General features: G+C 37.5%; 1 protein-coding gene across 5 annotated transcripts in view; it reads right to left on the bottom strand.

The window, feature by feature from the left end:
- LOC138821363 (glutamate receptor 4) overlaps nucleotides 1–15431 on the bottom strand; it is a 282782-nt gene that overhangs the window by 180803 nt on the left and 86548 nt on the right. For all 5 annotated transcript variants that reach the window (XM_070013534.1, XM_070013533.1, XM_070013535.1 and 2 more), the window contains one exon: nucleotides 10018–10257. In XM_070013534.1, coding sequence (XP_069869635.1) covers nucleotides 10018–10257 — 240 coding nt within the window. The remainder of the gene's footprint in view (nucleotides 1–10017; nucleotides 10258–15431) is intronic.

Genomic DNA, 15431 nt, shown 5'->3' with positions numbered 1-15431 from the left:
TCAAATACAGACTACCACCGCATATAGTTTTTGAGGTATGAATGATTTCCTTACTTTTGAAGTTTAGAGAGGGGGAAATGAAAAACAAAACTGGCATTTTATGACACATTAAAATTGCAAAAAAAATTCAGATTTAAGTGTCCCTAAAGAGACTTTTCACTAGAAGCTAGGTATACTCATTGCTTTATGCATTGTTGATCACTACCTACTACACAGATGAGTAGTTGTGACACAAACCATACCATCTAAAATATCTTCTACCTGGCCATTTACAGAAAAAGAATATGGACCCAGGAGCAGATAATTTTTCCTCATTAGAAAGACACAATGAACACAATGTCTACTTCTTTGACTGACAAAGGCAATTGACTCCTAGCTCTATTACCAACTACTGTGTGGCTTTAGAAAAATTACTTGAGTTCTAAGTATTTTAATCTCAGTAATCTTAGTAATGATATATATTAACGTTTCTAGTTATCTTTTGGACATGGGAAGAATGAAATACAGAACACACACACCTCGTGAAGTACCCTAGGTACAATAGCAGTGTTGCCACCAAAGTGATGTTCATAAAACATAAAGATGAAGAAAATTTCAAAATGAAGAGGTAAAAGCTGGGTGCTGGTGGCTCACGCCTGTAATTCTAGCTACGCAGGAGATCGTGATTCAAAGCCAGCCCGGGCAGGAAAGACTGTGAGACTCTTATCTTCAATAAAACACTAGAAAACTGGAAGTGGTGCAGTGGCTCAAGTGGTAGAGCGCTAGCCTTGAGCTGAAGAGGTGAGAGACAGCGCCCAGGTCCAGAGTTCAAGCTCCATGACCAACAACAACAACAAAAAAAGAGGTGGCAAAAGGTACACTTGGAAAATATCTCAATCGAAAGGAATCTAGAGAAGCTATTTTGGTATTAGAAATAAAATATTTCAGGATACAAAGCCTTACAAAGGAGTGAGGGACCCATTAAATAGTCTAACATTAGTGCAAGCCTGGTGCTGGTGGTTCACACTTAAAATCCTAGCTACTCAGGAGGCTGAGATCCAAGAATAATGTTTCAAAGTCATCTTGGGAAGACAAATTTGAGAGGCTTTGTCTGTGATTAACTTGCAAAAATCCGAAAATCCTCCATTTTTGATTAAAATGATAGATCATCAGCAAGGAGCAAAAAAGCTGAGCGAAGAGGCCCTGAATTCAAGCTTCAGTACTCAGTACTAGCACCCCCAAAGGGGGGATCCATTTACCAGGAAGAAACTAAAAATTGCAAATGTTTTGAGTTTATGTATATGTATATGCATATATACATACATGCATATACATATACATATACATGTATATTCACATATATAGATATATATATGTATACATGTATATGTATATGTGTACATATACCTTAGGAAATTGACAAATCTATGACCAAGGTTGAAGATATCCATATACCTTTCTCAGTTTTGTACAATGAGAAATTCAATAAAGATGCATGAGGATTGAAGAAACATGTTTTAAAAAAACTTGCTGCTAAAATTAGATAACAAATACTCTCCTTTGACATTGAAATGTTGTTGACTGACTATGAATTGAAAAATAAATCTCTCAATGTTTCAAAGAATTAGTATAATGGGAAACATCTTGTGTTTAGTTAGAATCCATTCACTACTTCATACAAATGTATTTTATGTGTCTTAACAAATGGTGACATCGCAGAAATAAGAAAACTTTCCATAGCCTTACAATCATAATAGAAATGGAAACCTTGGTTAAAAATTCCTTTACACACTCGATGCCCAAACGTTTTAAGAAATGTTCTATTAAACTTTTGAGGAAAAGTCATCTGAACTTATGCAAACTTATCTAGAATTGAAGAATATGTTCTAGTCTGCACTATATTCCAGATGGGTAATATAACCTTGCCACAGAATTGTCAAGTACATTAAGATAATTATAAATTCAAGGGCACTATTGAATAGCATTCGAAGAAAGAAGAAAAATAGCCATTAGATCACTGTGACAAATTCATGGAAGCTGGATTGAGGACAATCTTGGTACAAAGGAGAAAAGATGGTTAATGTAGGGAGTGAAGAAGACTCTGACAAAGGCAGCAGATACTAGAATAGAGACAATTGGGTGCATGTAGGGTAACTTGACACAATTAATGATGGGTTGAGTATAACTACATGAAGGAGAAGAAAGCAGCAAAGACTTGTATTACTAACAAAGTGCCACCATGGGGAAAATACCGAAATGAAACCATTGAAGGGAGCAGAAGACTGATTCATTCTTGTAATGTTGAGCTAGTGCCTAATACGCAAGTGAGTCTGGTTCAGGGAAAGAAGGGAATTCTAAATACAAACTTGGAAGTCCTTCCTACACCAGGTGAATTTAGAAATAGAATCTATTTATTAGTATTGATTAGGTGTAACCATAACCAAGGATGGTATCCTTATTCAGAAAAACTCAGTAAGACAGACTCCCTGCTCTGTGAAACCTTGAAGGGTCTAATGGTGAAGGGATTGAAAAAATGAAACAAAAGTGTTCGGTGGGTGAAAACAGAATGCCTGTGCAATGGGAAGAGGGGGAAGGGAACAAACTTCCCTAAGCAGGTGGAAGAAGACTTCAGATGGGAAAATATAGGATGAAGAGGACTTAATCAAAGAGCAAAGTGTGCAAAATATGTTTGCGATCAAGAAAATGAGATTTGCAAAACTGCCAAGGCAAGAGAAAGACCCCTTCCCCCCCCCCCCTGTTGACGATCCTTGGAAAGGCCATTTCCCCTCCCCCTGGAGGGTAGTGTTCCAGAACGGGGCTCTGGGATGAGACCGGAGCAGTGGTCAGCGGACAGCTTGTGGAGCCATCTGTAAAGAAATTTATACTTTCTAAAGAGTGATGAGAAGTTAGGAGATAAGTCTAATTAGGAACGTGACATGCGCATTTAAGAAGTTTACAGAGTAGGCGAAGTGAGTGAAGACAGAACCAAGGGGAAATGCCCGCACTTTCGAAACAATTAGCGGAAGGGAGATCTAGGAAGGAAAAAGAGGTTAGGCAATCAAAATATGTGTTTTGATTTGTTCCTTCATCAGTTTAACATGTATAACCAGAAATTTCCATGTTTTTAGAAGGCCCAAGTTTCATAATACAAAATATAAACACTTTTGATTCATGGTAAGACTATTATAATGATATCTATGTTTGAAATATAAGTATAAATTATTGTAGTATCAGCACACCAATAGCAAAGTAGCAATAAATAGCAGGTATAACTAACAACTCCTACATGGAAGACATTTATAAGCAGTTTACAACTCAGCAAACTAGTAGAATCAAAGTAGGTTTGAATTTGATACAAAGTTTTCAGATTAGAACACTGAAATCCAGTGGTTTTAGGGATTTTACCCAAGGTCAAACGTGTGACAAGGACAGAGGCCTGTATTTGAATCCAGGCATTGAGTGTTCTAGTCATGTAATTGTCCTAAATTGACATTCTCTGCATTTTAAAAAAATTGTATTTGCATTCACCAAACAGAAAAATTCTATTTCTCCTTGGAAATGCAAGAGATCTGATGGTCTGTCATGGCTTCAACTATAGGAAATGTACATTTTGTATCTAAAGTTTTTCTCTCATTTCAACATGCATTAAGTCACTGCTTTCCACTGACCCCAGGACCATTTTTTTTCCCCATAATGTGATGGATAACCTATAAAGTATTGTTGAATAAAACTTAATTTCAGCATAGGTTTCACACTGCAAGCATTTCAGTGTTAATTGTGCATTCCCATTTGTTTCATTCATATAATTCACTGATGTAATAAAATATGGAGGCCATGTGTTCAATTAGAGCTCTAAAAGGAGTCTTTTGTCTCCAGATCTTTAGAGGGAGCAACTTTTTAAATTGAAAGACTTATCAGGAAACCATGAACATGTGCAATTGGTAAGAAAGCCTATGCGATTTTACCAGAAATAAAATGATTAAGACTTTATATTCATAGTTGAAGGACTTTAGGGAACAGGTTTCCTCTTAGACGTGGTTGAATAACTCAATGACAGGTTTACATGATGCGCAGGGCTCTAGCAAAACAAAACTTCTGCACACAAATTCCGTATTTCAAAAAGCATTAAAGGACTCAACATGGGAAAAAATGAGAAGCCTACTGGATTCCTACACACTCCTCTTGTGATTTGCTGGTTGGCATTTTGAATTTCCTTTACAGGGACAGAACCTCCCCACCCCCTCCTCAAACACCTGGATCAGATCTGCTCATCTTCCAAGATCAGCCACCACCCTGGCGATCTGTCAGTCAACAACCTGCACCTAGCATCTGTGAGGTGGTGATAGCCAGCCCAACTTAGGCTCAGCACAAATGCACAGGCAGCACTGACCCTGCCCCATTCCTTCAGAACCTTCAGAGCCTGCGCTTGTACCACAGCAGCATCTGGAGGCTGCTCTGTTTCATTTCCAGATCTTCTACACTCTGAGAACCCACAGCTCACATTGTTCTTCTCTCTTCCTTTGACATCCTTGTTTTTAAGCTTCTCACCATTATTCTTCTCTCATGGTTCCCTGTTAGATGTTAGTACTCCTTCACGGTGACTTCCAGCATCCGTCATGGAGTCATTCCCTTTGAACCAGAGCCAGCAGAGGCAACAGACAGGCTGACAAGTTCCCTTCCTATGCCTCCTTTCACCAAAGGAAGAGGATTCACCCCAGACCCTGCTCATAAAGACACCTGTGATGTGCTCTATTTCATTCACTTGCCTCTCCATCTATTGCTCATGTTCTCAATCCCAACCTGTAGCAGTCTGTGGAGTCTGTGGGCTAATGAGGGCAGGGAATACATACTGTAGTAATCCAAAGAAGATGCTAACAGAGAGATATGGGGCTGCCTTGCCGCTTCCAGAACACTGTTTCTCCCTCTGTGATAAGTGAGAAGAGCCTTGTTATTGTTTTTATAGCCTAATCTTCCTCTGCTCTCCTGCTGGTCTCGATGGGGCTAGAGATCAGGGCTATAGGCTCAAAAGGAACCATTAATGGTGTTCTCTTCTGGTTAGAATGGGCTAAGATTAAGCTCACCCTTGACAACTGGCCGCAAGTACATATTTGATGCCCAGTCTGACCATGAATGCAATCCAAGTTTAAAAAATATAGCTCAAATCTTTTTTTTTTTTTTTTTTTTTTTTTTGTCGGTCGTGGGGCTTGAACTCTGGGCTTGGGCGCTGTCCCTCAGCTCTTCAGCTCAAGGCGAGCGCTCTACCACTTGAGCTATAGCGCCACTTCCGGTTTTCTGGTGGTTTATTGGAGATAGGAGTCTCACGGTCTCTCCTGCCCGGGCTGGCTTTGAACCGCGATCCTCAGATCTCAGCCTCCTGAGTAGCTAGGATTACAGGCGTGAGCCACCAGCGCCCGGCTAGCTCAAATCTTATGAGTTCACAAAACCACAGATAACTACCTGAATGTTTTCCTAGGAGATATACACAAAGGGAAATGCTTTTCATCCTCGTGAGCATTTCAGACTCAAGTATGATTGTTCATAGGCAGGGAAATATTTTCAGTTTCTGGGTTAAGAATACAGGGCTTCGTATTTTTGTACATTCAAGATAAGTTATTCATTCTTCCTTGGGTAATACCAGGGTAGAATATGAATGATTCTTAATTTTTTTCAGTTAGCTATAGGTTTTACTCTTTATTATACACACACACACACACACACACACACACACACACACACACACACACACACACACACAGTGTTGTTCCTGTGGCTTGAACTCAGAGCCTAGTCACTGTCCCTGAACTTTTGCTCAAGGCTAATGCTCTACGCTCTACCACTGGAGTCACAGGTTTACTTCAGGCTTTTTGGTAGTTTATTGGAGATGAGTGTCACAGGCTTTTTTTGCCTGGGCTGCCATCAAAGAGCAATCCTCAGATCTCAGCTTCCTAAGTAGCTAGGATCATAGCCACTAGTCATCACCACCTGGCTGCTAATCCTGTATTTAATACAAAGAGTGAGCTACAGTTATTAAGCGGCACTATCCAGGGTAGATGTCTGCTGTCAGAGATTTGGCAAGTGTGGTAGTTAAGAACTGGAAGTGGAGAAAATGGGGACTTCATAATCTTGTCCTGTAGACATTACATGGAACCAGGCTCACCTAAAAGTTATCTAGTTAGCTCTGACCTATCCCATTCCACTGTTATCTGAAAGGATTCCAAAGAAGGAAGTGATATCAGTAATTTTACTTTGGTCTGAATTCATGTCCGTGTGTTATAAGGAATATAGTTATTTGTTCTGCCATCTGCCATTCCGCTATGCAGTAGATCCTCAGCATCCCTGAATACAAGGTTCCCTGGAGACCTCCACTGGGTAAATGCACAGAGTTTAGTACTGTACTGCAGATGCCTGATGCATTTCTCTTGTACCATCGACTGACTTTCACTAAAGATATGTCTCCTTTCAACAAATTTCAAATTTTCTCCTTGTCACTTAAACATATTCAATTTTATTTGCTTCTTAGGCACCATTTTGCTTTTTTTTTTAAAAAAAAAAACCATTCACTATTTGAGAAGCAGAATTTCACAAAAGTTAGGGGAGGACACACAGCCATGTAAACAAACCTCATGATCACTTGGGCCAGGGAACATCAGCTGAGATATGCAATGCAGGGCGTGGGGGTGGGGTGGGGTGGGGTAAGGTGGGGTGGGGTGGGGTGGGGTGGGGGGATGGATGAAAAGGTCTTGTTTTTGAAATTCCTTTTGATTTTATTATTCTGACCACACTTGGTCAAAACCTTATATAAGAAGTCCACAAATAAGGTGATCTTACTATATTATGGATGAATTAGAGTTTAGGGAATCCTTGGGTAGCTTACTAATAAGGGTTCTTCAGGAAAAAAAATCTTTTTCCTTCCCTTCCTCCCTCCCTCCCTCCTTCCCTTCCTTCCTTCCACCTACCCATCCATTCATCCTACTTTTAAACTATCCATCTGGAGGGATTTATTGCAAGAGTTTGATTCCTCTGATTATGAGGGTTGAAAAACACCATAATGTAACCTGTACAAGCTAGAAACCCAGTAAGTGGTTTTCAGTACAGGTTTGAACGACTGAGAAGAAGAAAGACAATGGCAAAAATCTCAGTCTACATCGAAAGGCATGAGAATCAGAGGATGGATGACTTTAATCCTGGTGTTTGTTCTAAGGGCCAAAGAACCAGGAGGACAAATGTCTCAACTCAAGCACAGACAGCAAGTTCATCTTTCCTCTGCATTTTTTTCTCTTTGAATCTGAATGGACTGTGGTATTGACTAACTGTGCAGAGGGAAATCTTTAGTCAGTCCTCCAACTTAAACGCTAGCCTCCTGGGATGCATCTTCACAGATACACCTAAAAATAATGGTTTATCAGCCATCTTGGCATCCCTTAGGTCAGTTAGAACACCTACAGAAACAAATGGCTGTTATTAATCAGACATTCTTTAAAACAGTATCTCCCTTAGTGAGTTTTCTGATTTTATATTGTAAAGAGGAGTTGCAAGTTTTTTTTTTTTAACTGAACTAAATTTTATTTAAGGTAAAGCTTTATACATCCTTTTATAAAATGAAAATTCAAGTCTTAGAATTAAACAAGTCTTCAATATCATAAAGCTATTTCTAATAGGAGTTTAAAAGTAGTGGTTAACATTTGTAAAAATGTCACAAGAATTCAAATCATAATAACTTGGATCTTCAATGATTCAAGTGTTTTTTTGTTTTGTTTTGTTTTGTCTTACAGAAGGGCTTGGACAGTTTTGAGATAGAATTCCTCCAGACATACTGCCCATAAGTGCTCCATTTGTCCAGAGTTGCAAGTTTTGCAAACAAAGTTGTTTTGGTTTATCAACTAAATCCTGAGTTAACTGATAATTTAAATGGACTATAACCAACTGACAGACCAAAAAGACAACATAGGAAATTAGTCATTGTAACATCCACTTCTGTTAACAAATAAGTATTATAATTTCCAGTTTGCCTGAAATCATGCTGTCTATCCACCCATCACTCTAGGTTTCTAGGAAAGGAGAGGAAAGAAAAAAATGTAAAGAAATCTAGAAATATGAGAAAGAGATGGAAGACAAAAGAACTGGAGCTAAGAACCCCAAAAATGAAAACATGATTTATTAAGACTTATTTACTAAGGGAAAAATTAGATGTTTCATTTGCTCCTTAGATCTTGGCATTTTGCAAAAGGATGAGAGAATTAAAAAAATAAAAGCATGCATGTAGTGAAACCCTGAAAGTAGAAATAATTAGACCCCTCCTGCTCCCCCACAAAAGTTTTCTGTCCCCTTCTGCCCCCTCTTACACCAGCTTTCTTCTTAGATAGAATCGTGTTTACATGATGTCACCCAAGATACTATTTCCTGTGCTCTGTAAACCTGTTATGCAATGAGGAGAATATATTCTTGTGAAATTGATGCTAACAAGAAATGAAACAAACCAAAGAAAACAACCAAGATGAGCCAAAGGAAAATTTTCTACTCTATTCTTTGCCAAACATTTCTCTCCTAGGAACAATTTATGTAACATTATAATGTATAGGATAGTGCATATGAGATATTTGGCAACCTCTGAAATAACACCATCAGCTCTACGAGCAATAGTACACATAAAACTTGGAGACTAAAAACATTAAAGAGACCAGGATTTAGTAAAATGGGGCAATTTTCAGCCATTGCAGATTCTATAGATGAGACTTTAAATTACTGTGCATTGTAACAGATTTGAGAACTACTAGCAGTGTTGATTAGGATTGAAAAGTGGTAGGATTCTTTCCCTTCATCTCTCTCTAGCTCATAAATTCGCCTTGTTACTAAAGGTGTTAAGATTGACCTAAAACATGCCATAAACATTCAAGACTGGGTAACAGACACAAATAAAAGGTATATTTGTTTAAAAGATCTAACTCATATAAGGAATAGCCACTGTTTATATATTTATAATAGTATCTTTTCCACTAAAAATATAACATTTTTAAAAATTAGATTTGAAGAAATGCTCAAGGTTTTACATTACTGGGAAAGGCAACTTCTTTTTCTGAATATTTAGGCTTAATTCTAAATTGAGAATATTGTCTTTAGATATTTTTTCATGGTAAGAAAATTGCCTTTCAGAGAAGTAACATTCTTCCAGGTGACTTTTGCCTTTTGCATCTCTGTTAACTATTTGATCCAAAAAAAACCCCAAAACAAAAAACATTGCAGCATTATTCAAAAACAAATTACATGAGTAGTCATTAGAGTCCGAAATTTTTTGATACCTATTGTTAAGCACATTTGTTTAACTCATTCATTTCACATTGATTTTGCATCGCTGTCAGGGATCATTATGTGAGACAAAAAGAGGAAAAATAAAATATAATTGTGCAGAAGCACCTTCATTGTAGGGGAAAGAAAAGATATGCAGACAATGCAAATTGCAAATTACTATCAAAAGGTTTATACATCCGCAACGTATGATTCTCCAAGTTCTCTTTATTGATCAGGAAGGAAAAATAAGCTTACCTAAAGGAGGGGATTGTGGGACTCATATATAGCTAGCCAATCAGTGGCACACTAGTGGGCATCTGAATTGAGGGATCTCAAACCTCAACGGTGGGATCTGATGCTATTTCTAGGTAAACAGCATCATAATCAAATTGTGTCTGGAAAATAGGCCAGATAATGTTTTATCTATGTAAAAACCTCCACATAAACTGGTCACCAAGGATACCACTTATATGATAGGGGAAAAAAATCACCTTGGTTTGTTTGCCTTATCCTCATAATTATATTCTGCACAGTTAGAGTATGGTTTACTTATAAGTAACTTTATGAATTAGGGGTGTTTCTAAATTAGATTTTCCTCCACAGTCAAACTAAAAATATTGATGATACCCATTAAGTAATCATTTTAACCCTTAAAAAATCAAGAGCAATTGGCAAAGTCAAACAAGTGATGCAAAGCCGTTTCCCAACAGAAGGCAGGTTTTTCTGTGATGTAGATAAGGAAAGAGGACTTACCCCTGTCTGTGTCGTACAGGAAGACGAAACAGTTCCATTCGTAATGGTCCAGCAGACTCAGGAGGGCCCCTCGTAAGGAAGGCCTCAGCTGCAGCACAAACTGGCTCTCCCCCTCGGTGGGAAAACTCGGTGTGATGAGGGAGATGTGTAAGGCGCTGCAGAACGAGGTCAGGGTATGCACTGACCTCTTATCATAGAGTCCAAAGATTGCAAAGACTCCTCTGGAATACTGGGAACAAACTGAAAGAGAGAAAAGCAAGCATTAACTATTGGCACATTCAGGAATTAATATTTATTAATTACATGATAGCTAGGGATTACACCCAAAGTGTTGTATATGCTGGACAAATATTCTATCTGAAAATTATATCCTTAGCCCTCTAAGTTAATAAAAAAAGTTAATACACCTCTCTCCCATACTGGGAATGGAATTCAGAGCCTTCTAGGTAAGCCCTCTACCACTCAGATCTCATTTACATTGTCTATGAATATGTACTAACCTGTGAGGACATGTAAGACAATTATAAACAGATGTTAACAGATGTTTGAATACGTTACTATCATTTAAATGATTCTATTGCTAATTAAGAGGGTAAACTTATTGGAGGACAAAGTACTATAGTTGAGGTGCTCAGATACCGATTTGAACAAATACCGTTATTTTTGATAGATATTGTAGTAGAGTTTATAAAGAACTCTGTCGTGAAAGCACAACATGGAAGTCTAATTCTTTGCTTCCCCAGGAAGTAGAAAGTTTGTGAATTGAATGACCACTCTGAAACTGTGTCTGACAGTGTGACTAACAGAAGTTTTCTGGCAAGATGTAAGTAACATTTTAATTTACCCTTTGGGCACCTTTAGTTTTTATGTAATTCAACTCCTATAACTTAAATGGGTCAGTAAATCATGCTGTGAGATCTGATGTTAACTTCTTAAATATGCTACCAAGGCTTTGGATGTGTTTATGTAAGTATACTTCATTTAGGCTTAAATCCGGAGTTACTCAGCAATCTCTTATTTTTCATATTTTCAAGTTCTCTTAATTTTCATGTAATTTGTGAACTATTATTAACCTTTACTTGGTAATCTGATTCAGTTAGTGTTTTTTGGGGGGGAGTGGGGGCTGCTAAACATTGAGTTCAGGTTCTTGGATACGCTAAGCAGCAGCTGTCTTCTCAATGAGTTCTACCCACCAGCACTTTATTCAAATAATTTTCATTTTGTACTACTGAAAAAAATAAAGTCCAAGAACTTTAGAATTCAAAGTCATACTTTCAGTGTGGTGCTGAAAGTACACACAAACTTTAGCTCTTGTTCAGAAAAAGGTATGCAGCGTACAATTTTCGTATGCTCGTTTCCAAACAGTATTTTTCCACCCTAGGAACTTCAGGAGATCTCCAGAAGGGTTTGAGTAGCTTTCGTGGGGCCCATTAGAGATGGCCTTGGGTGGTCAGTGCTGCGGCTTTCTCCTATCTTCCTCCTTCTCAACAACAACAATACTATCCTTTATCTGTTTGCAAATGCCATACGCACAATGTTCTGACAGAAAAATCTCAGCTATGAAACAAAGTTCACAACCAGTTAATATGCTGTGCAAAGACCCCCCCTGCCGTTCATAGTTGATCTTCAATATAAACATGCTGACTTCCCATTGTTCTGGTCCTCATTGCACTATTGGCCTTATTACAGTTTTTCTAGAGGACCTCAACAGATTTAAATTCTCTGCTATTTCATCATCTTTTATCTTCGTTCATTTGCATCATTATAAATAATCTAATTTTTGCTTTTTTCATAGATACCTGCCATTCTACTCTTATTTCTTTGTAATTATTTGGAAACTATGTAAGTCTCAGACCAAATAACATTGCCTTAGGAAGTATCCTGTTACATTTTATTTTTCTCTTCCAAAATTCCCTGCTTAGTGTTTTTTTCAGTCTTGATAGGTAAGGGCTATTGGGAGTTCTGAATATGAAAATAGGTTGTCAGTCAAATGTTTGATGCTAGCAACTTCCTGTAATATCTTGAACAATTTTTTATTTGGTCCAATAAACCCAAACTTTATTGTAGAATTATTTACATGTTTATTATTATAATGTAGTATTGGAAGCATGCAAATAAAAATTTTGCTTTTCTATCTTTTATACCATCTATTATTGCTTAGCATACAATTATTCAAACAATGGATTTTATTAAACTGTATCAGTGCACACATAAATTAAGAGAGCAAACTCAGCTGAGTATAAATGTGTTCAGAATATATAAAAGAAAACAAACTGAATTTCAATGTTCTCATCTAAAATTATGAAATAAGAATTAAGGTACTGAGTAGGTATGATGATATTAGCTTGACAAATACTTTGGGATACAGACACTAAAATCAGGAAAAGGCTTTCAGTGAAATAATCCACTCATAGCTTTAGTACATATTCTATGTTCTGCCTAACTAGTATTGTTTGATTGTGTATTACATAAATAAGTACATAATATATAGTAATATATAGTATATATATATCATCTTTAAACTGATAATATCCATTCATTATATATCTTCTCATACAATAATCACTGAGACTCATTCAAGCTGCCACATTTGAGATGTTAAATTTAGTGAAATTATGGTATAATTTGTGATTTGAAGTATTGTGTCACACACAAATCATATGAGGTGTTTCTCAAGTTGTGGGTGATAATCCCAGAGATGGCTTGAACTTGATCGCTGCAGTGTGGTCAGAAAGAACTCAGTCTATTCTTCTTCTTAGTCCCCTTCTTCTCCTTTGCCTTTTAATTGTGAAAATACTGTACAGAGGGGTTACAATTACATGGGCAAGATAATGAGTACATTTCTTATCAAGCATTGCAGCCTCCTCCTTTGTTTCCCCTTCCCATCCTCCCCCCTCCCCCCCACCCAATTCTCCCCGTCGCCCCCCCGCCCCCCCGCACTAAAAGCTGTAAAGTTCGTTTTCGACATAAGGACTTGTACGTCTCATTGTTGCAATGGGTCCACCTGTATTCCTAGTTAAACGATTCGTTTTTCCCCTTCCCCTCCCCAAATTATACCGACATCAAATACAGTGAAAGCAGGGGCTATACCATGGGGGAGGGACATACAAAGCAACAAAGAAATAATCTTATAAATGTGTTAGAAACAATCGCATGAAAAAAAATTTGAATACATATCTTAGGGTTCATTTCCCTAACATCACCTTATCTGACCTTTTCTGCTTGACTCAGACATATAGTAGATATTGCAAATAAGGGAAACTAGGGGACCTATGTTTCTTTGGGCCTGGCTTACTTCACTTAATATAATTTTTTCCAAGTTTTTCCATTTCCTAACAAATGGGGCAATGTCATTCTTTCTGATGGAAAGAATTCCATTGTGTATATATACCACATTTTCTTGATCCATTCATCTACTGAGGGGCATCTGGGTTGGTTCCATATCTTAGCTATGCTAAATAATGCTGCAATAAACATAGTTGTGCTGGTAGCTTTAGTGTGGTCTTGTTTGTAAACATTTGGGTAAATGTCCCAAAGTGGGATTTCTGGGTCATAGGGAGCTCTATATGGAGTCTTTTGAGGAACCTCCATACTGCTTTCCAAAGTGGTTGAACAAGTTTACACTCCCACCAACAATGCAGTAGGGTTCCCTTCTGTCCACATCCCCTCCAGCATCTGCTGTTATTAGAGTTCCAGTTCTTTTTAACAGGAACGCTACTTATCTTAAATGATTCCTCTCATTTCCTTTCATCTCAATGCTTTTATTTTGTAAAGCCAAGGACTCGCATGCTTCCTACGACTCCACTACTTTTTCAAAGTCTCTTTTATTGAAGAAATTTTTCTTCACATTTTTTTCCAACTCCTATACTTCCTTCCTCGACACCTAAGCCACTCTTGCCAACTTGGTTCCAGTTATATCCTCAACCTCAGGTTTTCACTTCTGTATTGCTGGAATCCTCTATGGTGTCTGTCACCTTTGCTTCCTTGCCTTGTGTTCTGCACACCTGAAGAATGGTCTTCCTCTGATCTCTGGAAATATCTGAAGTCTGCTTCAATGTAGTTTGTGTGCATTAAAATTCTCTTTTCTCTACTTACCCCTTTCCTCTAAATATGTTCATAAGTGCACTCATCTGGTTCTCTGACTTTTGCTGCTATCTATGTACTCATGATATCCTAAGTAACATTTCAAAACTATCCCTTGAACTACGTGTGTAATATCTATACCACCTATGTGCCACAGGGCACTTTCCAAAGCTGTTGCTACAATCCTTCCTCACACAATATTTCAGAACTTCACCACAGAAAGAAATAACAAGTATTTTCTTCATACAGATGTTCCTGTTTTACAAAGGACCTTTCGGTATATCACTACGTGCCACCAACACCATGATTCAGATTTTATAAGAAAGAGAAAATTTTTGTTAATTACTCCAAGAAAAGATAGGTTATAGAATTTTATCTACCATTTCAAGCTATACCTTTTGAAACTGCTATTATCTTCCTGTTTTAGTCCACTAGCTTCGACTGCAAGAAAAATTTTGAAAATGTGTTTCTGCTATTAAAAAAGCTTAATTATTTCCTTTTTAAAATTCAGTGTATCCATAGCAACAGACACATAATGGAGCCTGCAGGTGGAAAATGTTTCTTGATGGTGGAATCAATAAACCCAGAGGGCTGAGTTGACTCAGAATTAACCGTGAAACATATAACATGAGATCACTTGAGAAATACGAAAAGAGCAGAAAAGACAAGAGAAACCCTTTTCACTGTCTCATAGTCTCCCATTTGAATATTGCTCATAGGGTAGCTTTATCTAAGAATGACCATTTTCTGACCTAAGATAATGGTAGTTATAATTTTTAATGGTACATAGGCAGAAGGTTCAGAAGGTTCAGGAGAAGAGGAGATTGCTTTGGTTTTGGAGGTAAGGTGAGCACTTCTCAATGAGTTCCTCCACTCCCTGTACACCACTGCTGATGTTCATTTAATTATGGAGCCTTGGAATTATTTAAACCTGGATAAGTGAAATATGACCTTTCAATGTGAACACAGTGGTTAGTTGGTTTATGGAATATTATAGAAAGTCAATAAAAGTTATATTTGTAATTTTCCTTCTTCTATAGGGAAGAAATATATTGAAAAATATATTAGAATATATTGAAGGAATATATTGGAAAAAAATCTACGGATCTGACATTAGCACACATTCATTTATTAACAAACGCTTATTTGAAAAGGGAAATGGCAAACCCTAGCTAGCAAATCCTCTTCACAATTATTCCCTTTGGTCAACTTTTGGTTTCTATCACTATGTTAAGCATTTTGCATAATCAATACAATATCCCCATAGAGAAGAGGTTTGGAGTCAAGCAGACAAAAATATGAACTGATCCTTCCAGATATGAAAATAATTG

The sequence above is a fragment of the Dipodomys merriami genome, unplaced genomic scaffold (genome assembly GCF_024711535.1).
Source record: "Dipodomys merriami isolate MVZ:Mamm:240054 unplaced genomic scaffold, mDipMer1.0.p SCAF_91, whole genome shotgun sequence".
Classification (NCBI taxonomy): domain Eukaryota; kingdom Metazoa; phylum Chordata; class Mammalia; order Rodentia; family Heteromyidae; genus Dipodomys; species Dipodomys merriami.
The sequence above is the reverse complement of the archived record's forward strand: the minus strand, read 5'-3'. Positions and strand labels throughout refer to the sequence as shown.